This window comes from Sinohyriopsis cumingii, chromosome 1, assembly GCF_028554795.1.
Source record: "Sinohyriopsis cumingii isolate HCF-2022 chromosome 1, ASM2855479v2, whole genome shotgun sequence".
NCBI classification, from domain to species: domain Eukaryota; kingdom Metazoa; phylum Mollusca; class Bivalvia; order Unionida; family Unionidae; genus Sinohyriopsis; species Sinohyriopsis cumingii.
The window spans coordinates 127,857,145-127,884,540 of record NC_142961.1 but is presented as its reverse complement, the minus strand read 5'-3'; the positions used below and the strand labels follow the sequence as shown (position 1 = coordinate 127,884,540).

At 35.2% G+C, this 27,396-nt stretch overlaps 1 protein-coding gene across 2 annotated transcripts in view; it reads left to right on the top strand.

Moving 5' to 3' along the window:
- Window positions 1-734: 734 nt before the first annotated feature.
- The window catches only part of LOC149807842 (uncharacterized), an 84,536-nt gene continuing 57,874 nt past the window's right edge, over window positions 735-27,396 (top strand). For both annotated transcript variants that reach the window (XM_089971372.1, XM_089971370.1), the window contains exon 1: window positions 735-849. In XM_089971372.1, coding sequence (XP_089827498.1) covers window positions 776-849 — 74 coding nt within the window. In that variant the 5' untranslated portion in view covers window positions 735-775. The remainder of the gene's footprint in view (window positions 850-27,396) is intronic.

The window sequence follows — 27,396 nt, the reverse complement described above, 5'->3', positions numbered from 1 at the left end:
ATTACATTTACTCCTCGCTACACACTCGAGACTTCCCTGACTAAGATTATATAATTTTACATCGAATAATGTTCTGTAATCAGTACCTATGTCAGAATATACATAATTACAGAAATTGCAAAACGGTTTTCATTGATTGGAATTAAAACACCCAAACTGTGATGTATGATATGGTTTCACCATCAGATTTATTACAAAGTAAATTTCAAAACACTTCTAACCATAAGACATTGAGACATTACTTTGGAAGAAAACTCTTAATTCTGAATTTTTTTTTGCATTTAATAAAGAAATTGCATATGTTAAAGTTGACATTCATCATCAGACGTACACCATAAGTGCTATATCAACATTTGTTATGCCTGTCGCAATATTGATATGAAGTTTTACTATACAAAAGGGAATGTACCACCGTACTATTTCGTTACTTTGAACAATATATAAGTTTTCGCCTTCGTATGACTTTTATAATTCATATGACTTTTTTACACATACCATCATGTCGTTATCTTTGAGCCACTATCATAGATAACATACATCCCAAACCAATTCTAAACAGGTCACGTAAACATAAGATTAACGGGGGATAGATTTATGTCAATTACAGATTCATCTCATCCTGTGGCAATATTCACTTAAACACTCATAGTAGTCACCACATGTGGGTTAAAGCATTACAATAGTGCGTGAAACTTTATGATAAACAGCTATTATTTATTATAGTTTTCGTAGGATTGTACTTACCAGGAAGTTAAGTTTTTGAGAGGTCAGTTGCATGGCAAGGCGTAAAACAGAACAGAGTGAACACGAAATTGTTTTTAGTGTGCAGGAAATTCTGGGCAGTGTGAGGTAAATTAAACATTTATTAATTTTGACGATACATATTTGGAAATCAATATATCTCATGTCATTTTTATTGCTTACATACGAGTTCAGTAACGATTTTTACCGATTATATTTACTTTCCAAAAGTATTGCTACTTCCGTCTTATATGACAATGATTGCATCAAATTCATGGAGAAATCGGCGGCTTGTAGGAAATATGTATGTATTTGCCCATTATCAAAATAATATAATAGACTATTACAGGTTACCAAGATGATTATTCTATTTGCCACTTTAAATCTTGATCTTTTCCATCACGTTCCGATGTCAATGGACGACAAGTGTTTATTGTCAGGGACTCCGGCTAGTTAGAATCTTTATAGATTATTCCCTGATGCTTCGAGCTGACAAGTGTGACACTATTTGTGATAGCATGTTTAAGTACACATGTGACAAACCGCATCTTTCCAATGATCCCGTTTTCTTATTTTGCTGGTGGTACTTATGAGTGTCGAATATTTATATATGTGGCTTTGACTTTCGCTTTGTGTGTTTAAACGCCATTTTTGCAACATATGGCACGATATGTATGGCGGCAAGTATATTTGGCGGAGGTAAAACTCTAGAGAACCCTGGGAACAACCTCCGACCCACATGGAGCTGGCAAACTTTCTCACGTGTCAGCGTTGATCGAGTTGAGACTGTAACTGACAAGGACAGAGGTTGGATCTGTGCACGATTCTACTGAGGCAAGCGCCTTAGACTATTTGACCACGCAAGGCCCCTTAGATATTTAGATAACTCCCACTCAGTAAACTGCTGAAACATTCTGACTATTGGATTCTAATAAAAACAACTACATTTACACTTAAAAGGTAATTGTTGGAATACAGTTTTCAGAAGAAACAATTGCAGCAGAATTGCTAATCTTATAGATTGATTTCAAGTATTCATATTCGCTTTCACTAATGTTAATACAAGCTATACTGTTATTCAGCATGTTTGCTCATTGCATATGTAATAAGAGAGAGAGAGAGTACATATGCACTAGCTCAGGGCCTAACATGTGCATAATGCATTAGTCGGCCAGTCTTTCATCAATGTAATTGTTAAGTTCCCTGCCACACTGAACTATCACATTTCTAGTTTTTATCGCGTATTCAAATTACGTATATAATAGTTTATGACAGTTGTAGGAATGCATTACACTAAGATAACAACGAATGAAGAAGAGAATTTACATTGCATGTTATCTATTTACAACATGAATGTTCAACCTAAATAAAACGCAGCTATTTTCTTGACAGCTTGACCAAATCTTAACTTAGTTATCCTTAATTTCTTTGTATGGTTTAGATCAATTCTGGTTAAAATGCATAGGATTGCGTTACCGCATAGTGTTAAATATATCTGATTTATTTTAATTCAATTTGTTTGTCAGTTTTAAATGTTGTATTCTAGTATATGCTATTATAATGAAAATGTATTCACTTGAGATGATATTTTCCAGAAAATCGGTTGAACTGAATCATTCTTTCTTGTAAAAACCGAGTGTTGATCAAAATCCTGACCTTGTTTCAGAATTTATAGCAACCTTCGTAAACGGTTATATTTTATTTAAAATAACTGGTTTTCGTGAGGGTCATTTTCTGGTTTACGTAATATAAACACGATCACGTAACCTACTTTAGATTTCGCAATTCCGGTTATTTCCATTACTACGAATTTGTTAGTTTTAAGAGATGCGTAGAAAGAGATTTCTAAGTTTTGGTCATTTTACACTTATGAGTATTGATTTTGTTGTAGCCAGATTTTGAGTTATAATTTTCTTCACATCCTTCATATATCAAAAGGATTATTTCTTTATCTCTGGAAATGTTTGAGGAGTGCTCACACATAATTTTTTGAAAGACATTTCTTACACATTTAACTTGGCTCACCGGTATGTCATTATTTGTATTTCTACACGGAACTGTCGACTTCAGCACTAGAGATTAGATCATACGTCATCGTCTTCTATCTTGGGTGCATCGTCGAGATTCGAACGTGAAATCATTAGAACATTTTGCTATTAGCACTACTAAATTTTATTCTCTGAGTTTTTTTAATTTTTTTTTATCCCGTTTGGATTGGATTCTATAAAACCGTAAGTTCATATTATTCTTAGTTTTACAGAATTTTTCCAAGGAAATAAATTATTTGTTAAATTTTAAGAACATTGTTGTTTTCACTCTTTCTGTGCTACAGTTTATTCGAAACGAAACACGTAACATATAGATTGGGTAGCCCGTCATAATTTTTAGTATTCTGGCAAAATATTTCAGAAAACAATGTCTTTTGAAATTTGAATTCCAAATGTTTTTGAAATCTTTAATGAGATCAACAAGCTTTTCCTGAAATGGCATCAAAAATGTAAATACTGGTTTCAAAACCTACCCAGGAACAGCTAGGTATTTCATGAAAGGTGAATTAATTCAACTTGACAGAAAATACGATCATTCGGATGTAAAGGGTTTCTTTAACGAAACAAGATATACAAACAGATTTTGGTGCAATATTTGGTAGAAAAGAATATTTTGCATAGAAGTGCTTTGGGTTTCAGGCAGTAAGTCTGTATCATACTCTGACATTAACAAGAAGAAATTATAATTAAAATACAAGATGGAATTGGAGTTGAGGAGGCTGGAACTGGAAAGAAAAAGAACAACTGTTATTACAAAAATAATAAATAAAGATACAATTTGAGAAAGATGAGACATAAAGGTTGTGATGTGATTCGGTTTGGATTGTTAACGTAGCTTAAACAAGCGTTCAGTCATATCGTTACGATGTCTGCAACGTGGCAGTTTATAGCGATGTCTAGCAATGGGGCATCATGCCGCAGATATGTAGCATAATGTCCCACCCTGTCACATCATCCTGACACCAGGCCGACTAGTCCAAACTCTAACCTCTTAATGCTACACGCTGAGCGACGCAGCTGTTAGTAAAAGTTAACAGATCGAACCCACGACCTCCCACACCCGAGGCGGACACTCAAACCAATACACCACCGGAGCGGCTGAAAGAGACAGGAAAGAGAGAAAGAATAATATGCATTTGCAAGCAGAAAGAAGAGAAAAAGAAAGATAAATGGAATTTCAAAAAGTACTAATGCATTTACACTCGCCGAGAGATAAGGACGAGAGGGAATATCAATGCAAAATGAAAGAAATGGAACTGGCATGTGAAAAACACGTTCATACTTCAAATTCAAATTTAAGGTTTGATCTTGCAAAGAACATTAGGTTAGTGACCCCTTTGAGAGAAAGAGAAGTAGAAAAATACTTTACTCATTCGTGAAAAAGTTGCTGAAAATTTGAAATGACCAAGGGACGATTGGACTCCGTTATTACAATTTGTACTCACTGTTAAGGCTAGTAATATTTGCAATTCACTGTCGGTTCACTAAAGTGGTGACTGACACGGTTAAAGAATGCATCTTAAAGGGTAATAAGTTAGTCCCTGAAGATTATCCGCAAAAACTCAGAAACGTTCACAGTTGCAAGAGCACGAAAGAAATGAACCTAAGCAGTTATTATTTGAATATTAACACTTATTTCTAGATGTTCCTACAAGGTCAAACACAATGTTCCATGACATTGATATTGTAAATTCTGAACCAGTCAAACAACAACCGTGCAGGATGAACCCTCTCAAACAGGAATATTTGATAAAAAAGAAATTCAACATTTGCTGCAGAATGATTTCATAGAGCCCAGTAAAAGTGACTGGAGTTCTCCATGCATACTTGTTCCAAAACGATATAAAACTTTCCGTTTGTGGCCTGATTATAGGAAGGGGAATAGTGTGGCAAAAACATATTCACATTACCAAGAATCAATGACTGTATTGATATGATCGGGAATGCCAAGCATGTCACCAAATTTAACCTTCTAAAAGGATTTTGGCAGATTCCACTAACATTCCGTTTGGGATGAAAGGGTCGCCAAGTATTTTTCAACGCCTCATGAATATCATTACCTCTGGTCTAGACAATTGTGATGCTTACATCGATGATATCATAATCTACAACGACACCTGGAAAGAACATTTAGCAATAATTCGGAAATTATGTGACAGGCTCGTAGATGCATGTTTGACAATTGATTTAAACTTTAACGTTAGCGCCATTTTAACCATAAAAAACTCTGACTTATTTATTCATAGTCTTTCTATTAATTGTCGCCCTTAATGCGGACTTCCGGTTCCTGTTTTTTAGTAAAGTGATCGAGTTGATGTTGTATTATAAAGCTGATTTTGCTGCATTTTTATAAACATAAAAGTCCGTATAAATGTCTTCCCTTTCGAAAAAATAGAAAACTCGCGGACGAAAAGAGAGTTTTTCAAGTCAAATGAGAGGATTTATATTTTGTCACTGAGGTCAACAATACAATTCAATGTTTCGTTTGTCGACAAAGGATTTTCCGAAGGAGTATAACGTGCGTCGGCACTACGCAACAATGCACCGTGATAAATATGACGCTTACGCGCGAAAAATTAGAGAGGATAAAGTTGTGCAACTTGAATCAGCATTATGCAAACAAAGAGATTTCTTTACCAATGTTAGTCAGTGCAACGAAGATTCAGTAAGATTAAGAGCAAGTTTCTCTATAAGATTATAGAGTAGGGATCTCAAACACGCGGCCCGCAAAGCCGTATCCTGTAGCCCGCAAAACGATTGGCGTCACACTGTGTCATGAGAGATAACAAAGGTGGTGCGGCCCTTGGGCCATTAAAAATCCCCTCATGCGGACCTCAGGGTGGTTTGAGTTTGAGAACCCTGATGTAAAGCACAGTTTATAACTTGTTGTGATCTGGCTTGCAGCATAACCTTTTTGCTTTATTCATAGTTAATACAGCTAACTGAGTTATTTCTCCTATTATTGTGATTCTTTTAGCTTTGATCACTTCATTATTCTGGTTAGTTTAAATCTATGTGGCAAAACATAAAAATAGATTATGCAGTGTTCTACACTTCCCGTTATATGTGTGTATGTGCTTGTTCTTTAATTGCTATGAGTAAGATTTTGCATTTAGTCAAATCGTAGGAATGCATATTTTTCCAGCTACGTTTTCAACTTGTGTGCCGTTATATTATAAATGTGCTGTTTGTTTGGATTCCATTGGAGTCTCTTTTGACGTCTTTCGAAATCCTGCGCCTGGTAAAGCTTGTGTCATTGACATTATCAATATTTTTTTCTTTAAAATATGCAATTTAGCTGCAAAATTACGCAATATGAAAACTGGCAATTTATATTGATGAATGTAATCCCCATGTATGAATTATTGGATTCCCGTAATATAATTCAGTACCAAATATCATTAGTGATATTCATAAGGTATGTTGAGTGACGTTCAAATTTATAATATACCCATTTAATCTTGCATGCCAGATCAGGCGTTCGATACAGCTGGTCAATCCCTGTTTCCATATCATACACCCAGATTCGAACAAGGTTTCTTCTTTGACGCACTAGCGTATATATCTCAGACGCAGTCAATCGAACTTTTATAAGTCCCATTTTTATTTAATATCACTCATACAATGAAGCTTAACTACTTAAAAGAGCCTGATGAGTGGGTATGTAATAAATTCTAATCCGCATTCGTGTTTTCTTCTGCGTCATTGAAATAATTCGTTTGATATGGCGTATGTATAAGCCAAGACCTATCCTTTATTTCGTACCCATTCTTTTCCACAGATCGGAACAAAACACACACAGTTGTGCCTATGCATTAAATAGTATCGTGGTCAATCAAACTAAAGGTAGGTGGCTTCCCAATGCATTGAAAGTCTACCTCTTTCCATGGAAAATTCACCGCACGTGTGAATCCTTCATTTCCGTCTATGTAGGGGCTATGCATAACTGTACTTTTTTCAAAGCCAGCGATTTTCTGATCACATTTAAAATTACAAGACTCTTTTAATCTCCAATCTACTTTTTTCAAAGCACGCGATTTTCTGATCACATTTAAAATTACAAGACTCTTTTAATTTCTAATCTACTATTTTTCAAAGCACGCGATTTTCTGATCACATTTAAAATTACAAGACTCTTTTATTTTCCTATCTACATATTGAACATGCATGACGTTTATGCAAGATGGCATATTTTGATAAATTTGTCAACATACAATATCCTAGATAACGCATGATACCGAAGAAAATTTACGCAGGCCAAGTACAAATAAGATCAACTGAGCGTCCGTTGATGTAACTTGTAAATTTTTCTCCTACTCCGCTAAGATTAGTTTGTTCGTATATGTTCGTCAAAACAAGCGGATTCAATCATTCTAAAGAATGTGAGGTTTTATGATATAAGGTTTTCTCATCTATTATTCTGTCACAAGATTTATGTGTGATAGGATTATACCTACTAAGGAGTTAAGTCAATTATATTGCAAGGCTTAATACATTACAGAGTGATGTGACATTGTTATTTCATGGCAGTGTGACTTAAGTTGATCATATGTCATGTTTTGACAATATATGGGTTTCGAACACCATTATTATCAAATTTTACTGGTGTGCATATTTGTTGAATATAGATTATTATTAATTCGGTTGCACAACATTCTTGGAGTAATCGACAGCTTTCAAGAAATTATATATATATATATATATATATATATATATATATATATATATATATATATATTAATTTCACTTTTATGACAATAGGATTTAACTCAGCATAATATTATTCTTTACTATGATGATGAAATTGATCTTTCTCCCTATACTTTATTTTGTCCATAATGGTACGGTGTCAATGGATGACCAGGGGTTTGTGTCAGGAAATCTGGCCAGCTGCTATTTTTCTCAGATTGTTCTCTACTGCTTTATGTCAACAAGTGTGATGCCAAGTGAGAGCAGAAGTGTAATGGTACACGTGACAAACTGCTGCTGTCTAATGATTACATTTTCTTTACCGAAGGTACTATGCATATTGCGCATTTTGGTCTTTGGCTTTGTGGATTTTAATGCCATTTCTCGTCGAGCTGGATAGGATTAAGAGTTCCTGCTTCAAAATAGTCAGAAAAACGCGAGTTTCTGTTTAAAAATGCCTGAATGTCCAATCCACGGAAAACCATGTTGAACTGCTGATGCAGCTAGACATTGTAACATACTTCCAAAAGCGCCCGTTCATAAACGAAACAATCTGCACAGAGTGTCAACAAAACCTTTACTTTAGCAATTTTTCATTATTGTACTGGGTATATTACCGTGTCAGTATATCGTAGCAATAGATCATTTGATGTTGCAACGGTCATTTTCGATGTTACAACGTTAAATAAATAATGCAATGTCGACAACATATATCGTAAGCATAATGTAAAGAACTGTTTCAACGGTATATGGATTCCGTTGCAAAACAGATATTAATATCGCTCTAACGATGACAGTCTTCAAAATACATTGCAACGGCAAATGCTGTCCTTGAAGCGACATGAACAACATTTAAAACTGCAATGTTGTGTGCATTCCGTTGTAACTATATTTGTAAACCGACGCAACATATACCTTGCCATACAATATCTACTCAGAGCTAACGAAGAAGGAGGAGAAGGTACTTACCTGCATAAATATATCACCACACCCACTACATATATGGATACAAATACAGCAAAACCCCATATACATATAATCCCGTGTGTAAATGAAAATCTTTCAGACATGGATAGAGGAGCCACATACAAATGTGTGACCAATATGCATAAATAAACTAATACATACATACATGTGTGTGTTTGATTTTTAACGTAGATTTAACAATTTTAGTCATATTGCTACAATGTCTGCAGTGTGACAGTTTATAGTGATGTCTATCAGTGGGGAATCATGCCCCACCCAGTCCCATTATCCAGACCCAAGTCCAACAAATCATAACACTATCATCTTAGTGCTGAGCCACAAACGAGGCTGCTTGTACTATATGTATAAGTCTTTGGTATAACTCGGCCGAGGTTCGAGCCCACGACCTGCCGCATCCGAGGTGTACGCTCAAACCACTCAGATTAAGACGTTTCCTGTCATACACTTCAGCAACGCATTCATAATAAACCGTCAAGCTGCATATTCTGATCTCATTCTTTACTCAGTTCCAGAGTACGTATTAACTCTATGAATTGTCGGAATAAAATTTAGTTTCCACACATCAAATGTAGGTGCTGCTTAAGACATATCCAGTGTCAATGAAGAAAAATTAACTTTGCCTACAGAATGGGTAAACTATAACACACTTGAAAAATAAAAAAAATGAAAGCATAGTACCACCCTCAAAACAATAATCACAAAGAAAAAGACACAGCTTACCAGATGTAAAATCCCGTGTTTGCTCCATATTCTAAATTCATGGTCCCGTTAGCTACCCAGGGTCTTGTTTACCCAGACATCTCCCAAATGGATGAATTACGTTATTTTAGACCTTGTACACATTACCAATTCCATCCCGAGACAGCACCTCAACCCATTCAACACCTTTGCGATCTATAATAGGTTTCCACTCTGTTGCACTCTGTTGTTTTGATTGTATACAATATGTAAAATTTGTAATATGCGTCTAAAAGACACCCACAGCGAACCCCTTTTAATTCAATGTATACTGGATATGTATGACATTACAGATACCTTAGTCTATGATTAAGTGTGCTTGACTGATGCCAATGGGGATAAGTCGCACATAAACATGACACAATACCTAGCTTTCTGACGAGTATCGTTACTGATGAATTTCCTGATATTAACAAACATAAGGTTCAGTGTAAATGTATGACGCATGCCTTGAATTATCGTAATAAAGTGTCGTCCATTGCATTGGATGTGTAAATTATTTGTAAGGATAAGCAGTTTTATATATGTCTTCTAACGCAGAATTCCTTTACGACATTATGAAATCTTAGACAGCAAAGCAGAGCCCGATAATACTGGTAACCATAACCGTTAACACTTAAAAGTAATGTATAATAACATATACATAGCATTGATCAATGAGTCGGTCATATTTAAAACATATGGACAGAGCAGCAAATTAATAGATGGTGATATAAGAAAAATATATGCACCAATATGCAGCCATTACCAATGATATTGTTACATATTTTTATCTTTAGCGATCGGTCGGAACATCATTTTCGTTTTTAATTTTATTTTCTTCAAATTGTTAAATTAGTCAAGCTTCTCTGATGCATTTTCGTCAACTAATACGCACGATGTGTTGTCAATATATTTGTCCCACTGACGAACGAGGTCCTCCTGGAAAAAAATTAGTTTAAGGAATCACTAGATAATAGCCATGAGAAATATTTCATGTAAGAATATATATTGAGTGTCAAAATCGTATCTGGGAACAACTGTAAGGTTTATAGATAACCCTTGCATTTTCAGGTTTTCTTGTGTACGTCGGGCATCCAGTGAAAAGAAAAACTTACAATATTGTTCTATTTCGTGAAGCTAGTTTAACAGTTATATCACGACATCATGCATATTGTAAACTCCAGCGACAAAAACCCGCATGCACATTTTAACAAAATCTAAATTTTAAGATAATTATTCCTCTAATAGTATTGGTTGAAGGGATAAACCACCCATACGAATTTATTTTAAAAGTCACAATTATCGACATTTCCGGTGGTCTAAGCGATTAGAGCGTCCGTTTCGGATGCGGGAGGTCGTGGTTTCGAAGCCCGGCCTTGACGTACCAAATAAATGATAATATCAGCTACTCTCTTGGCGATCAGTATTAATAAATTAGTCTTAGGACTGGCAGACCTGGTGTCAGGTTATGTGACTGGGTGGGACATGATGCTACATGTTTGCGGTATAATGCTCCATTGTTAGACATCACTCTAAACTACCACAAACCAGACTCGTAGTACTATGACTAAAATTGTTAAAGTTACGTTAAAATCTAAATTACACAAACACACACACACACACACACACACACGCACACACACACACACACACACACTTATAAACTGGTGTCAGGATCACACATACCAAGCGAAAGGAACTATATATATTGTACAACAAGAGTGTATAAAGCTGCGCACCATATCGCATTGTATAACTAATGGAAGCAATAGCATGATGTTGTGAACATATTACTAAATGTATGACAAACGTGCATCTGTATGGCAACGATACGCAGGAAATTCGCTGCTTTATAATACGCTTTGTCAGTGTATACATGAAAACCATCAATGGCTGAATAGGTCATTCAAAACATAAATTTATTACGAGTAATAGCTTGACCTTAGCATCTGTTATTCGAGTTTTGCTTGTAAATACATATCGCGCTTCCCCATAGACAAGAATTTCTTTTGAGAATATTCACACTAGTTTTCCGAAAATACGAGACAAATACAAATTGATGATATTCGCAATGGGATTGTTAATGTTCTCAGTACTGTTGCAATGTCAAATATTGGCTCTATGTTTAAATATGCGCATTACTATTTCAAATATACGCAACACCTTATTGAGAATTATCGATGCAAGTTATTTCGATAAAGTGGTATGTATGTATGTATGTATGTATGTATGTAGAACGTTTAAACTATTCCATTACAATACGACACCCATTTTAAATCCCATGTAATCCCAATTACACTGCATAACACGAACTTCAATTGGTGCCTAGCATTTTGTCCAGTATGATGAATATCCGTCACCGACTCATGTCACAATATATTTCTTTTTCTCATGAATATCAGTATGGATGAATTTCTTAAATGTAAACTGTATGACCCATGCTTTTGAGATACCACATTAAGTCATTGTCACTTGAAGTTTGCCTGAAACCTATTGTTAAGAATAATTTTATCTTTCAAAATGATTAAACGTGTATTCAGAACACCCTCTAATACCGTAAGACCAATCATTTGAAAACAAAAAATAATAACAGTAATTGATGAAGTAGATGATTGTAAGACGTTCTAGGCAGAAATATTCAGTAAAGTGAACTAGTCAAATTTGATATAGATTTAGTTATATAGACAAGGGTAAAATATTGTAAATTGCAGGAAGGGCCCGAATTAAAGAGTTATGCGAATAATGCAAGTATTATAAAATGTCTCCACCACTTATATGTTAAATCCGCTATGCAATAACTATGATCTACATCATAACATTTACGTTTCTTTCCCAAGATTTAAAATGGCGTTTCGTGATTTTTGCTACGTTATAATTAATTTGGTCGGACCAATGAATGTATTATCGGTCGGAATAATATATTTATTAGCTGGGATAAAAATGCATAATTTGAGTTTATGGATCCTCATTATCATAGATGTGTTGCTTAAGATTTATTGCAGCTAGTGTGTAAGGGATTTTATGAATCTAAAAATAAACGACTGCATGAGTGCATGAGAGCTTCGTATAATACATTTCCGCCTGAGCTGTTTATAACAGACTAGGTACTTGACATTAGTCATAAGTTGGGGCAGAATGTACAACACAGCCTTACAGATGCAGTTACTCGTTTAGAGTGATGGGTGGACGAGTAAACGAAAGGGGCAGTTTAATATACTATTAGGTGAGAATGTGGCTCGAACACGTTACTTTGGAAAGTAATTACAGTTTTTTTTTCGTTTTGATGATGTCTTTTACTTTTTCTACTGAACGATCCGCTACCGATGCGGCCAACAACATAAATTGAACATGAACACTTGATTACACGGGAAACCAACCTATTACTGGTGTATAAATGATAAGTGTTTTAATCAAATAAAGAATAGTAATTCATATCAAAGAACCTGTCTGTATTATATTCACCAGACTTAAAATATAGTGTGCATGTTCATGTTCTTTAATGTCTCTAAGTAGGATGTCGCATTGAGTCAAATCGTAGGAAAACGTATTATCCAGCTTGTTTGACACACGATAGCAATCAAACGAAAGAAGAAACCTAAGTTGTACAGCTGTATCGAACACCAGATCTGCCGTGTAAGATTAAATGGGTATGTAATAAATTTGAATATCAATCAACATACCTTATGAATATCGTTTATCATGTCAAACCGTGAAATAAATCATGGAGATTACAATCATCAGTAGGCATTTACATCTTACATACTACGTAATATTGCAGCTAAATTATGTATATATTGGAAACAAATTGCTAAGGCCGACGACATAGGCTTGAACAGACGCCTGATTTCGAAAGAGTTCGAAATATACACCAGTGGAACCCAATCAAACAACACAAATATCATATAATGACACAAAAGTTGAACAATGGAGACGGGTTCAAGCATTCTAAAGTGTGTAAGACATTATGATATAAGGTTTGTATGTATCATATTGTATTAGGATTATCGTGTAGTACAGGGATCTCAACAACGCGGTCCGCGGTCTGCATGCGGCCCGCCAAGCCCTATCATGTTGCCCGCATTGTGATTGGCGTCACAAGGTGTTATGAGAGATACCAAAGGAGGTGAGGCACTTGGGCCATCGAAAATGTCCTAATGCGGCCCTCGTGGTAGATTGTGGTTCTGACCTCTTGTGTAGTACAATCGTACCTGCCAGGAAGTGATGTGTTAGCTATGTCAATTCCATTGCATGACGTAAAACAGTACAAATTGATTGACATGACATCATTATTTAATGTGTAACAAGTTCGTGGCAGTGTGAGGTACGTTGTTCATATACGTTTTGTCGACAATGCGTTTTGATCACTGGGCATTATGAAATGTGAGTGATTTGCATATTTGTGAAGTATCGATTAGTAATGGTTTGATTGGATAAAATAATGGGAGTAATCGACAGTTTGTAGGATATGAGTGCATTAGTGAGTCAGTCTTTCATCATTTGAATGCTTAAGAGCCCTAAGAACTGAGCTATCAAACTTCAAGTACTTCTCGAATGTATAAGTGGAGCATAGATGGACCACTGTGGGAATGAATGAAAATATAATGACAAATAAAGCAAATTTACAATTTATGTTTTTGAGGGGTAATGGCTGAAGACTGTCTTCCATGACCATAAGTCCAGCTACCTTGTAGGAGCCGTAAAGATGGGGATAGCTAGAATAACTCACGGCGGGGAAAAAGGGGTCCGAGAGGCTAGGAGCGTATCTCGCTCCCTTGAATAGAGGGCGATGAGGCGTAAATAAAGTTACTCTTTGGCCGCCAAGTCGAATATAAAAATGGGATGGATTCAAGCTGAAAAAGCGGACATTCGGTTTGTGTTTTTTAGTAATGTGATCGAATTGATGTTGAATTATAAAGCTGATTTTGCTGCATTTTTATAAACATAAAAGCCCGTATAAATGTCTTCCGTTTCGAAAAAATAGAAAACTCGCGGACGAAAAGAGAGTTTTTCAAGTCAAATAGGAGTATTTATATTTTGTCACTGAGGTCAACGATACAATTCAATGTTTCGTTTGTCAACAAACGATAGCTGTTCCGAAGGAGTATAACGTGCGTCGGCACTACACAACAATGCACCGTGATAAATATGACGCTTACGCGGGAAAAATTAGAGAGGATAAAGTTATGCAACTTAAATCAGCATTATGCAAACAAAGAAGTTTCTTTACCAATGTTAGTTAGTGCAACGAAGATTCAGTAAGATTAAGAGCAAGTTTCTCTATAAGGTTATAGAGTAGGGATCTCAAACACGCGGCCCGCCAAACCGTATCCTGTACTACGCAAAACGATTGACGTCACACGGTGTCATGAGAGATAACAAAGGTGGTGCGGCCCTTGGGCCATTAAAAATCCCCTCATGCGGACCTCAGGGTTGTTTGAGTTTGAGAACCTTGATGTAAAGCACAATTTATAACTTGTTGTGATCTGGCTTGCAGCATAACCTTTTCGCTTTATTCATAGTTACTACAGCTAACTGAGTTATTTCTCCTAGTATTGTGAATTCTTCAGCTTTGATCTCTTCATTATTCTGGTTAGTTTGAATCTATGTGGCAAAACATAAAAATAGATTATGCAGTGTTCTACACTTCCCGCTATATGTGTGTATGTGCTTGTTCTTTAATTGCTATGAGTAAGATTTTGCATTTAGTCAAATCGTAGGAATACATATTTTACCAGCTTCGTTTTCAACTTGTGTGCCGTTATATTATAAATGTGCTGTTTGTTTGGATTCCATTGGAGTCTCTTTTGACGTCTTTCGAACTCCTGCGCCTGGTAAAGCTTGTGTCATTGGCATTATTAATATTTATTTCTTCAAAATATGCAATTTAGCTGCAAAATTACGCAATATGAAAACTGGCAATTTATATTGAAGAATTTAATCCCCATGTATGAATTATTGGTTTCCCATAATATAATTCAGTACCAAATATGATAAGTGCTATTCATAAGGTATGTTGAGTGACGTTCAAATTTATAATATACCCATTTAATCTTGCATGCCAGATCTGGCTTTCGATACAGCTGGTCAATCCCTGTTTCCATATCATACACCCAGATTCGAACAACGTAGGTTTCTCCTTTGACGCACTAGCGTATATATCTCAGACGCAGTCAATCGAACTTTTATAAGTCCCATTTTTATTTAATATCACTCATACAGTGAAGCTTAAATATTTAAAAGAGCCTGATGAGTGGGTATGTAATAAATACTTATCCGCATAGTGTTTTCTTCTGCGTCATTGAAATAATTCGTTTGATATGGCGTATGTATAAGCCAAGACCTATCCTTTATGGCGTACCCATTCTTTTCGACAAATCGAAACAAAACACACACAGTTGTGCTTATGCATTAAATATTATCGTGGTCAATCAAACTAAAGGTAGGTGGCTTCCCAATGCATTGAAAGTCTACATCTTTCCATGGAAAATTCACCGCACTTGTGAATCCTTCATTTCCGTCTATGTAGGGGCCATGCATTACTGTACTTTTTTCAAAGCCAGCGATTTTCTGATCACATTTAAAATTACAAGACTCTTTTATTTTCCTATCTACATATTGAACATGCATGACGTTTATGCAAGATGGCATATTTTGATAAATTTGTCAACGTACAATATCATAGATAACGCATGATATCGAAGAAAATGTACGCAGGCCAAGTACAAATAAGATCAACTGAGCCTCCATTAATGTAACTAGTAAATTTATCGCCTACTCCGCTAAGATTAGTCTGGTCGCATATGTTCGTCAAAACAAGCGGATTCAATCATTCTAAAGAATGTGTGATTTTATGATATAAGGTTTTCTCATCTATTATTCTGTCACAAGATTTATGTATGATAGGACTGTACCTACTAAGGAGTTAAGTCAATTATATTGCAGGGCTTAATACATTACAGAGTGATGTGACATTGTTATTTCATGGCAGTGTGAGTTAAGTTGATCATATGTCATGTTTTGACGATATATGTGTTTGGAACACCATCATTATGAAAGTTTACTGGTGTGCATCTTTGTTGAATATAGATTATTAATAATTCGGTTGCACAACATTCTTGGAGTAATCGACAGCTTTAAAGAAATATATATATATATATATATATATATATATATATATATATATATATATATATATATATATATATGTATATATTAATTTTACTTTTGTGACAATAGGATTTAACTCTGTATAATATTATTCTTTACTATGATGATGAAATTGATTTTTCTCCCTATACTTTATTTTGTTCATAATGGTACGGTGTCAATGGATGACCAGGGGTTTGTGTCAGGAAATCTGGCCAGCTGCTATTTTTTCAGATTATTCTATACTGCTTTATGTCAACAAGTGTGATGCCAAAGTGAGAGCAGAAGTGTAATGGTACACGTGACAAACTGTTGCTGTCTAATGATTCCATTTTCTTTACCGAAGGTACTATGCATATTGAGCATTTTGATCGTTGGCTTTGTTGATTTTAATGCCATTTCTCATCGAAATTAAGAGCTGTGTAGGATTAGGCGTTCCTGCTTGAAAATATTCAGGAGAACGCGAGTTTCTGTTTAAAAATGCCTGAATGTCCAATCCACGGAAAACCATGTTGAATTGCTGATGCAGCTAGACATTGTAACATACTTCCAAAAGCGCCCGTTCATAAACGAAACAATCTGCATGGAATGTCAACAAAACCTTTACTTTAGCAATTATTTCATTATTATACTGGGTATATTACCGTGTTAGTAATGAGTTTCATCGTGCACGGAACAGGACAAGCTGCTATGTTTACATTGGTATCCAGTGTAGCTGTATTTATCGTTTCGACAGTAAAACGATATGCTATATCGTAGCAATAGATCATTTGATGTTGCAACGGTCATTTTCGATGTTACAACGTTAAATAAATACTGCAATGTCGACAACATATACCGCAAACATAATGTAAAGAACTGTTTCAACGGTATATGGATTCCGTCGCAAAACAAATATTAATATCGCTCTAACGATGACAGTCTTCAAAATACATTGCAACGGCAAATGCTGTCCTTGAAGCGACATGAACAAAATTTAAAACTGCAATGTTGTGTGCATTCCGTTGTAACGATATTTGTATACCGACGCAATATATACCTTGCCATACAATATATACCCAGAGCTAACGATGAAGGAGGAGAAGGTACTTACCTGCATAAATATATCACCACACACACTACATAAATGGATACAAATACAGCAAAACGCCGTACACATATACTCCCGTGTGTAAATGAAAATCTTGCAAACATGCATAGAAGTGCCTCATACAAATGTGTGACCAATATGCATAAATAAGCAAATACGTACATATATACATACATACATACATACATACGTACGTACGTGCGTGCGTGCGTGCGTGCGTGCATGCATGCATGCATGCATGCATACATACATACATACATACATTTGTGTATTGGATTTTTAACGTAGATTTAACAATTTTAGTCATATTGCTACAATGTCTGCAGTGTGACAGTTTATAGTAATGTCTATCAGTGGGGAATCATGCCCCACCCAGTCCCATTATCCAGACCCAAGCCCAACAAATCATAACACTATCCTCTTAGTGCTGAGCCCCAAACGATGCTGCTTTTACTATTTGTATAAGTCTTTGGTATAACTCGGCCGAGGTTCGAGCCCACGACCTGCCGCATCCGAGGTGTACGCTCAAACCACTCAGATTAAGACGTTTCCTGTCATACACTTCAGTAACGCATTCATAATAAACCGTCAAGCTGCATATTCTGATCACATTCTTTACTCAGTTCCAGAGGACGTATTAACTCTATGAATTGTCGGAATAAAATTCAGTTTCCTCACATCAAATGTAGCTGCTGCTAAAGACATATCCAGTGTCAATGAAGAAAAATTAACTTTGCCTACAGAATGGGTAAACTATAACACACTTGAAAAATAAAAAAAATGAAAGCATAGTACCACCCTCAAAACAATAATCACAAAGAAACAGACACAGCTTACCAGATGTAAAATCCCGTGTTTGCTCCATATTCTAAATTCATGGTCCCGTTAGCTACCCAGGGTCTTGTTTACCCAGACATCTCCCAAATGTATGAATTACGTTATTTTAGACCTTGTACACATTACCAATTCCATCCCGAGACAGCACCTCAACCCATTCAACACCTTTGCGATCTATAATAGGTTTCCACTCTGTTGCACTCTGTTGTTTTGATTGTATACAATATGTAAAATTTGTAATATGCGTCTAAAAGACACCCACAGCGAACCCCTTTTAATTCAATGTATACTGGATATGTATGACAATACAGATACCTTAGTCTATGATTAAGTGTGCTTGACTGATACCAATGGGGATAAGTCGCACATAAACATGACTCAATATCTCGCTTTCTCACGAGTATCGTTACTGATGAATTTCCTGATATTAACAAACATAAGGTTGAGTGTAAATGTATGACACATGCCTTGAATTACCGTACTAAAGTGTCGTCCATTGCATTGGATGTGTAAATTATTAGTGAGGATAAGCAGTTTTATATATGTCTACAAACGCAGAATTCATTTACGTCATTCTGAAATCTTTGACAGCATAGCGGAGATCGATAATACTGGTAACCATAACCGTTAACCCTTAAAAGTACTGTATAATCACATATACATATCATTGATCAATGAGTCGGTCATATTTAAAACATATGGACAGAGCAGCAAATTAATAGATGGTAATATAAGAAAAATATATGTACCAATATGCAGCCATTACCAATGATATTGTTACATATATTTATCTTTAGTGGTCGGTTGGAATGTCATGGTCGTTTTTAATTTTATTTTCTTCAGTTTGTTAAATTAGTCAAGCTTCGCTGATGCATTTTCGTCAACTAATACGCACGATGTGTTGTCAATATATTTGTCCCACTGACGAACGAGGTCCTCCTGGAAAAAAAAATTAGTTTAAGGAATCACCAGATAATAGCCATGAGAAACATTTCATGTAAGAATATATATTGAGTGTCAAAATTGTAACTGGGAACAACTGTAATGTTCATAGATAACCCTTGTACTTTCAGGTCTTCTTGTGTACGTCGGGCATCCAGTGAAAAGAAAAACTTACAATATTGTTCTATTTCATGAAGCTAGTTTAACAGTTACATCACGACATCATGCATACTGTAACCTCCAGCGACAAAAACCCGCAATGCACATTTTAACAAGATCTAAATTTTAAGATAATTATTTGTCTAATAGTATTGGTTGAAGGGATAAACCCACCCATACGAATTTATTTTAAAAGTCACAATTATCGACATTTCCGGTGGTCTAAGTGATTAGAGCATCCGTTTCGGATGCGGGAGGTCGTGGTTTCGAAGCCCGGCCTTGACGTACCAAATAAATGATAATAGCAGCTACTCTCTTGGCGATCAGCATTAATAAATTAGTCTTAGGACTGGCAGACCTGGTGTCAGGTTATGTGACTGGGTGGGTATGATGAGGCATGTTTGCGGTATAATGCCCCATTTTCAGACATCACTCTAAACTACCACAAACCATACTCGTAGTACTATGACTAAAATTGTTAAAGTTACGTTAAAATCTAAATCACACATATATACACACACACACACACTTATAAACTGGTGTCAGGATCAAACATCCCAAGCGAAAGGAACTATATTGTATATATTGTACAACAAGAGTATGTAAAGCTGCGCACCATATCGCATTGTATACCTAATGGAAGCAAGAGCATGATGTTGTGAACATATTACCAAAATGTATGACAAACGTGCATCTGTATGGCAACGATACGCAGGAAATTCGCTGCTTTATAATACGCTTTGTCAGTGTATACATGAAAACCATCAATGCCTGAATAGGTCATTCAAAACATAAATTTATTACAAGTAATAGCTTGACCTAAGCATCTGTTATTCGAATTTTGCTTGTAAATACACATCGCGCTTCCCCATAGACAAGAATTTCTTTTGAGAATATTCACACTAGTTTTCCGAAAATACCATACAAATACAAATTGATAATATTCGCAGTGGGATTGCAAATAGTATCGGTACTGTTGCAATGTCAAATCTTGTCTCTTTGTTTAAATATGCGCATTATTATTTCAAATATACGCAACACCTTATTGAGAATTATCGATGCAAGTTATTTCGATAAAGTGATATGATGTATGCATGTATGTATGTATGTTTGTAGAACGTGAAAACTATTCCATTACAATACGACACCCATTTTAAATCCCTAGTAATCCCAATTACACTGCATAACACGAACTTCAATTGGTGCCTAGCATTTTGTCCAGTATGATAAATATCCGTCACCTACGCATGTCACAATATATTTCTCTTTCTCATGAATATCAATATGGATGAATTTCTTAAATGGAAACTGTATGATCCATGCTTTTGAGATACCACATTAAGTCAGCGTCACTTGAAGTTTGCCTGAAACCAATTGTTAAGAATAATTTTATCTTTCAAAATGATTAAACGTTTATTCAGAACACACTCTAATAACGTAAGACCAATCATTTGAAAACAAAAAGTAATAATACTAATTGATGAAGTAGATGATTGTAAGACGTTCTAGGCAGAAATATTCAGTAAAGTGAACTAGTCAAATGTGATATAGATTTAGTTATATAGACAAGGGTAAAATATTGTTAATTGCAGGAAGGGCCCGAATTAAAGAGTTATACGAATAATGCAAGTATTATAAAATGTCTCCCACACTTATATGTTAAATACGCTACGAAGTAACTATGATCTACACCATAACATTTACGTTTGTTTCCGAAGATTTAAAATGGGGTTTCGTGATTTTTGGTTACGTTATAATTAATTTGGTCGGAACAATGAATGTATTATCGGTCGGAATAATATATATATTAGCTGGATAAAAATGCATAATTGGAATTTATGGATTCTCATTATCATAGATGTGTTGCTTAGCATTATTTGCAGCTAGTGTGTGAGGGAATTTATGAATATGGAAATAAACGACTGTATTAGTGCATGAAAGCTTCGTATAATACATTTCCTCTTGCGCTGTTTATAACAGAGTAGGTACTTGACATTAGTCATAAGTTGGGGCTGGATGACTGTACAGCACAGCCTAACAGATGCAATTGCTCGTTTAGAGTTGTGGGTGGACGAGTAAGCGAAAGGGTTAATTGAATATACATTTAGGTGACAATATGGCTCGAACACGTTACTTTGGAAAGTAATTACAGTTTTTTCGTTTTGATGATGTCATTTTCCTTTTCTACTGAACGATCCGCTACCGATGTGGCCAACAAAATAAATTGAACATAAACACTTAATTACACGGAAGCCTTTCCTACGAACTTATTACTGGTGTCTAAATAGCAAATGTGTTAATCAAATAAAGACTAGTAATTCATATCAAAGAACCTGTCTGTCTTGTATTCACCTAACTTAGAATACAGTGTATATGTGCATGTTCTTTAATGTCTCTGAGTAGGATCTTGCATTGAGTCTCGTAGGAAAACGTATTATCCCGTCTCCTTTGTTCAACTTGTGTGTCATTATATGATATTTGTGTTGTTTGTTTGGGTTCCATTGGTGTATATTTCGAACTCTTTTGAAATCAGGCATCTGGTAAAGCCTATGTCGTCGGCCTTAGTAATTTGTGTCCAATATATATAATTTAGCTGCAATATTACGTAGTATGTAAAAGGTAAACGCCTATTGATGATTGTTATCTCCATGATTTATTTCATCGTTTGACATGATAAACGATATGCATAAGGTATGTTGAATGATATTCAAATTTATTACATACCCATTTAATCTTACACTGCAGATCTGGTCTTCGATACAGCTGTACAACTTAGGTTTCTTCTTTCGTTTGATCGCTAATGTGGGTCAAAGCAAGCGGGTTCAAGCATTCTAAAGAGTGTGAGACTTGACGATATAAGGCTTGTATGTATTATTTTGTCTTAGGATTATCGTGTAGTACAGGGATCTCAAAATCGCGGTCCGCGGTCCGCATGCGGCACGCCAAACCGTATCATGTGGCCCGCATTGTGACTGGCGTCACAAGGCGTCATGAGAGATAGCAAACGAGGTGAGGCACTTTTGCCATCGAAAAAGACCTCATGCGGCCCTCGGGGTAGATTGAGGTTTTGAGACCTGGTATAGTACGATTGTAGCTACCAGGATGTGAAGATTTAGCTATGTCATTTGCATTGCAAGGTTTAGAACAGAACAGAGTGATGTGACATTATTATTTAATGTGTACCAAATTCATGGCAGTGTGAGGTACGTTGATTATATTCTTTTTATCGACAATATATGTGTTTAGATCACTATGCATTATGAAATGTGAGTGGTGTGCATATTTGTTAAGTATCGATTAGTAATGATTCGATTGGATAACATTCTGGGAGTAATCGATTATATATATATACATCAATATATATATATATATATATATATATATATATATATATATATATACATCTATACATCTACATCTATACATATGAATATGAGTGCATTAGTCAGTTAGTCTTTCATCATTTTAATGCTTAAGAGCCCTAAGACACTGAGCTATCAAACTTCAAGTACTTCTCGTATGTATAATTGGGGCATAGACGGACCGCTGTGAGAATGAATGAACATATAACGACAAAATGAAGCAAATTCACAATTTAGGTTTTTGAGGAGTAGTGGCCGAAAAAGGCCTTCCATGACCATAAGCTCTGAAAAAATAGCATGGTGCCCACCACCCCACCCCACCCATAGATGAAACAACAAAAATACAATGCTAAAGGCTAATAAGAAGAAAAAGTGTTGACGTGAACCTTCTGCAGGTGCCCATGTTCGGCTGGTGCCCTAAGCACGTACTTAGTGTGCCTATATAATAACCCGGCCTGGGAAAAGGGTATCAACAATACAATATTCATTCAGAATTCAGTTATAATTTCATCGTTCCTCGTTATCTTCTGCTCTATAACTGACTACTTCCTGCTCCTGATGACGAAGGGGTTTGAATTTGTTTTAAAGTTGTTTGAAGCTATTTTGAAAAGATACCACCAAACTGTTTTTTTTTAAAATTACCATTGGGCTGTTTAACTTGTAGCTAATGAACGAAACTCTTTTATCATATGGCAATCTGATTTAAAGTTTGTGTACATACAAATCTGCGAAGCCCGTTTATCTTACACTGCACTGTCATATTTCATTTAAATTAATTTTCTCTCTAGATAGTTGAATTTGTAGAATTCCGATGTTCGTGTTAAGAACATTAAGTATCCTGTCAAAATTGTACAGATGTTTGTATTGGTGATGTAAAGCAATATACAAATGCTCTGACCCTTTTTGAGTTAGTAATAGGTTGTTGTCTGTTGGAAAATTAATGATTAATTTTTATATTTCAAATTATGATATGATTGATATATAAAACTTCAGGATATATTTATAAAAGCACTCAAAGCTATGCATGCATATTAAGACCAAAGACATGAGATCATTTTAGAGGTAAACAGAATAGTGCATTTATAAGCATAAATAACATTTCAGTATAGTTTTACGTTTCTTCTGTGGTATTCCCTTAACAAGGAACAGAGGATAAAATCTAAGAGGAAACCATAGTAAAGAATCTTGCAATCTCTGTATTGTTTTCTTTTTTTTTTTTTTTTTTTTTTTTTTTTTTTTAACGTCACTATTTATCAGTAGTTTTCTAATACTTGTGCAAAGGCATATGATCGTTTTCGGTTTCTATCATATGTCTTTCTTTGTTATATCTATCTGCATATATGGCTATCTGTCTGACTATCTATTTAGTAATTTAGTTGTATCGTCTTTCCTTTCTCCCTTTGTGTTTTGTTTGTATTCCGTCTTTGTTTAAAACCTATTGTATTTTCGCACTGGTCACATATGTCTAGGAAACATATTTGATGGGAGAGGGTTAAAGAATATGTATGGTCAAATAATCAATGACTATAACCCGACTTAGTGTTTTAATTACTGCACTAGACGGATCGTTTTATAACTTTCACCTGTACAAAATTAAAATTAAGGATACCTGTCGCGTAAGGCTGGTCTTAAGGAAACGGAAGAATGAGTATCTATATATATTTTGTCTTCATAAGGTTGTTGTAGTACCTTCACCAACCATTAGCATTCAGCTTCGGCTTAACATGTATCGAGGGTGCTGAAATTGATTCAGGTATTACACTTTTGATATTGAGATGCAGTAAACTGATATTGTGGATTAACACAACTACGACCTATGGGCATTTCTAAACATATTTCTATATCGTGCATTGGAAATGGGACTTAAGTGCCTTTCCTAATGACACACTAAGGTATCCCATCTGAACTGGTCTGATCATGTATCCAACCTGCGACCCTTGGACTACTAGTTCCACTCTCTACCAACTGAGTTACATTGAGAGACAGAGAGAGAGAGAGAGAGAGAGAGAGAGAGAGAGGGAAAGATCAGCACAACGACCGAAACTCAGAACTGTATATGACAAGTGTTCCTGCTTGAAAAAAATTAATACACCATGAATTTCCTTTTTCTAAACGCATTAATATCGAATTCTTGGATAACAATGGTGCACTGCTGATTCAGTTAGATATCAACGTTTGCAAAGAACGAAGGATTATATATATATATATAATTATTGGTAGCAGAAGAAGCATGTATGGGAAAAGCTAGTGACCTATAAGTGTAACTTTAATGTAATAATTTGCTCCAATTCTGAGAATTTGACCAAAGGAGGCAAGGGAAATTCAATTCTTAAGATTTCCGTAGGTTTAAAATTGTGGGTCGAGACTAAAGGTTATACAAATGTGATGAAATTTACATGAAATCCACATGAGACGCAGCTCTAATTCAGAATAGTATAGTAAAGTTATGGCCCAGACTAAAAGTCATACTACAATTCCAAAAACGTAAAGAATTTTAGTGGATACTACATGTGGTCAAAATATTATATAAAAATGTATTTCTTAACTTTTAACATCACGAAACTGTCACGGAATTAAGCAAATATTGAAATTGAATATTTGTGTAAAATGGCTGTCAAAAGTGATATGAACATTTCTATGCTGTCCCTGAATTAGTCTGAATCCAAAACTTCCGTAAAACTAAAAACTATAATGAGTAAAATATTGAATTACATTCAAAATTGTAAGAATCGAAATGCAACAAATAATAAAATAGAATTGCACTTCAAGCAGATTTCAAAATATATAGAGATTAATTTGTAAACATTCAACATTGTTCAAGATGGCAAAATTGTCGAAAATTATAGGATAAAAGTAAAGAAAAAAAAGACGTTTAGTAACATAAAATGGGTGAAAATTAAAACATTATATATATATATATATATATATATATATATATATATATATATATATATATATATATATAAAGAATTCAAATCATATAGCCAATAGCAGTCATTTCAAGTGCACTGGATCGAGCAAGGGATAATGTGTTTCAGGGATTAATTAAGATAAATGCAATAAACTGACAATGAACCGTGCAAACCTAGTATATAACTAACCTAATAGCTTTATTGTCATATTGAGTCTTTTTCAAAGGCAAATACAAAATATAGACAAGAAAAACAAATAAAACACAAATATACACATACTCTAATGCAAAAAAAAAACAAACATAAACAAATTAAAATTGTTTTATTAACTTATAAAATTGTTAAACATGTGCGGAAAAGAATAGTGTGCAAACTTTTCACCAGCAAAACAAACTTTGAAAATACAAACTTAGTATATAAAGCAAAATTACAACAACAAAAAAAGGAAACGGTAAATCAAAATTATGAATTTATAACTCAAACTTTAATCAGTTTGAAATAATTTGGAAAAAGCGTGCAAAAAATAAAATTGAAGAGAAATGTGAAGGAAAATTAAAAAATGTTAACTAAAAAGCACACAAATATTTACAAAATAGAAACAATAACGACGGCTCGGTGTAATTTTCTCTTGCGTGTGTCTTTAGGAAATGTCCAGATACTGGCATTTTTGGACGATATATGGGCTAGGTTCTTCCATATACAAACTTTTGTGCTTTTTTTGTAACTTTGCATGTATCAGTTTTGGCCGTGAATGGGTTTGACAATTATGCAGCGTGGGTTCGAGACTCGAGCTCGGCTAATTTGAATATGTGAGCAATAGTATTACCATAAAAACTAGCCGCCATTTATAATCTATCATGTGTATAGAAATGGCGTTAAACCGAAGCGAAGAGAAGTATGAAGGAAATTTAAAAATTTTAACTACAAAAGCACACAAATATTTACAAAATAGAAACAATAACGACGGCTCGGTGTAGTTTGCTCTGCGAGTTGTCTTTAGGAAATGTCCGAATACTAGCATTATTCGACGATATATGGGCTAGGTTCTTCCATATACACACTTTTGTGCTTTTTTGTGACTTTGCATGTATCAGCTTTGGCCGTAAATGGGTTTGAAATGTATGAAGAGTGGGTTCTAGACTCGGGCTCGGCTAACGTGAATATGTGAGAAATAGTACTACCATAAAAACTGGCTCCCATTTATAATATATCATGTGTATAGAAATGGCGTTAAACCTATAATAACTACAACAACCACTCTCTCTTCAAGTCTCTCCGGATACGGGCTTTTAGCGGCGCTACCGCGTCCAAATCAAATGGCTTTCTTGTGTCAACCACACAGCCCACAAACGTTCAAATTGTTCTAAAAGCTGCTGGAGGGCGACTCGGCGTCTAGTGTGTGCGCTCGCTGCGCTCGTTGTGCACGCGGAAGTCACAGCATGTCAAAGTGTATAACCAATTACCCATATTTTTCAAAATAAATTTCTAGATTGTCCTCATCTCACAAAGCACCATCGTATCAAACTTCATCTTTGCCTTCTACTCTGCTTCTTTCAGACTTTTGGCAGTGGTAATACAGGCAAAATGGCGGACAGAGCCGATGAGCTTTGCAAAATCACACAGCAATTATTCTCTGCGTAGACTAGACCCCAGAGCATTCAACCACACAACTCTTCCCTCCACTCTTTCTTTCATCGCTTGAACCAGTTGTCTTTTAACTATGTACCATCGTTAAATTTGAGTGTTATCTTGTATATATCTGT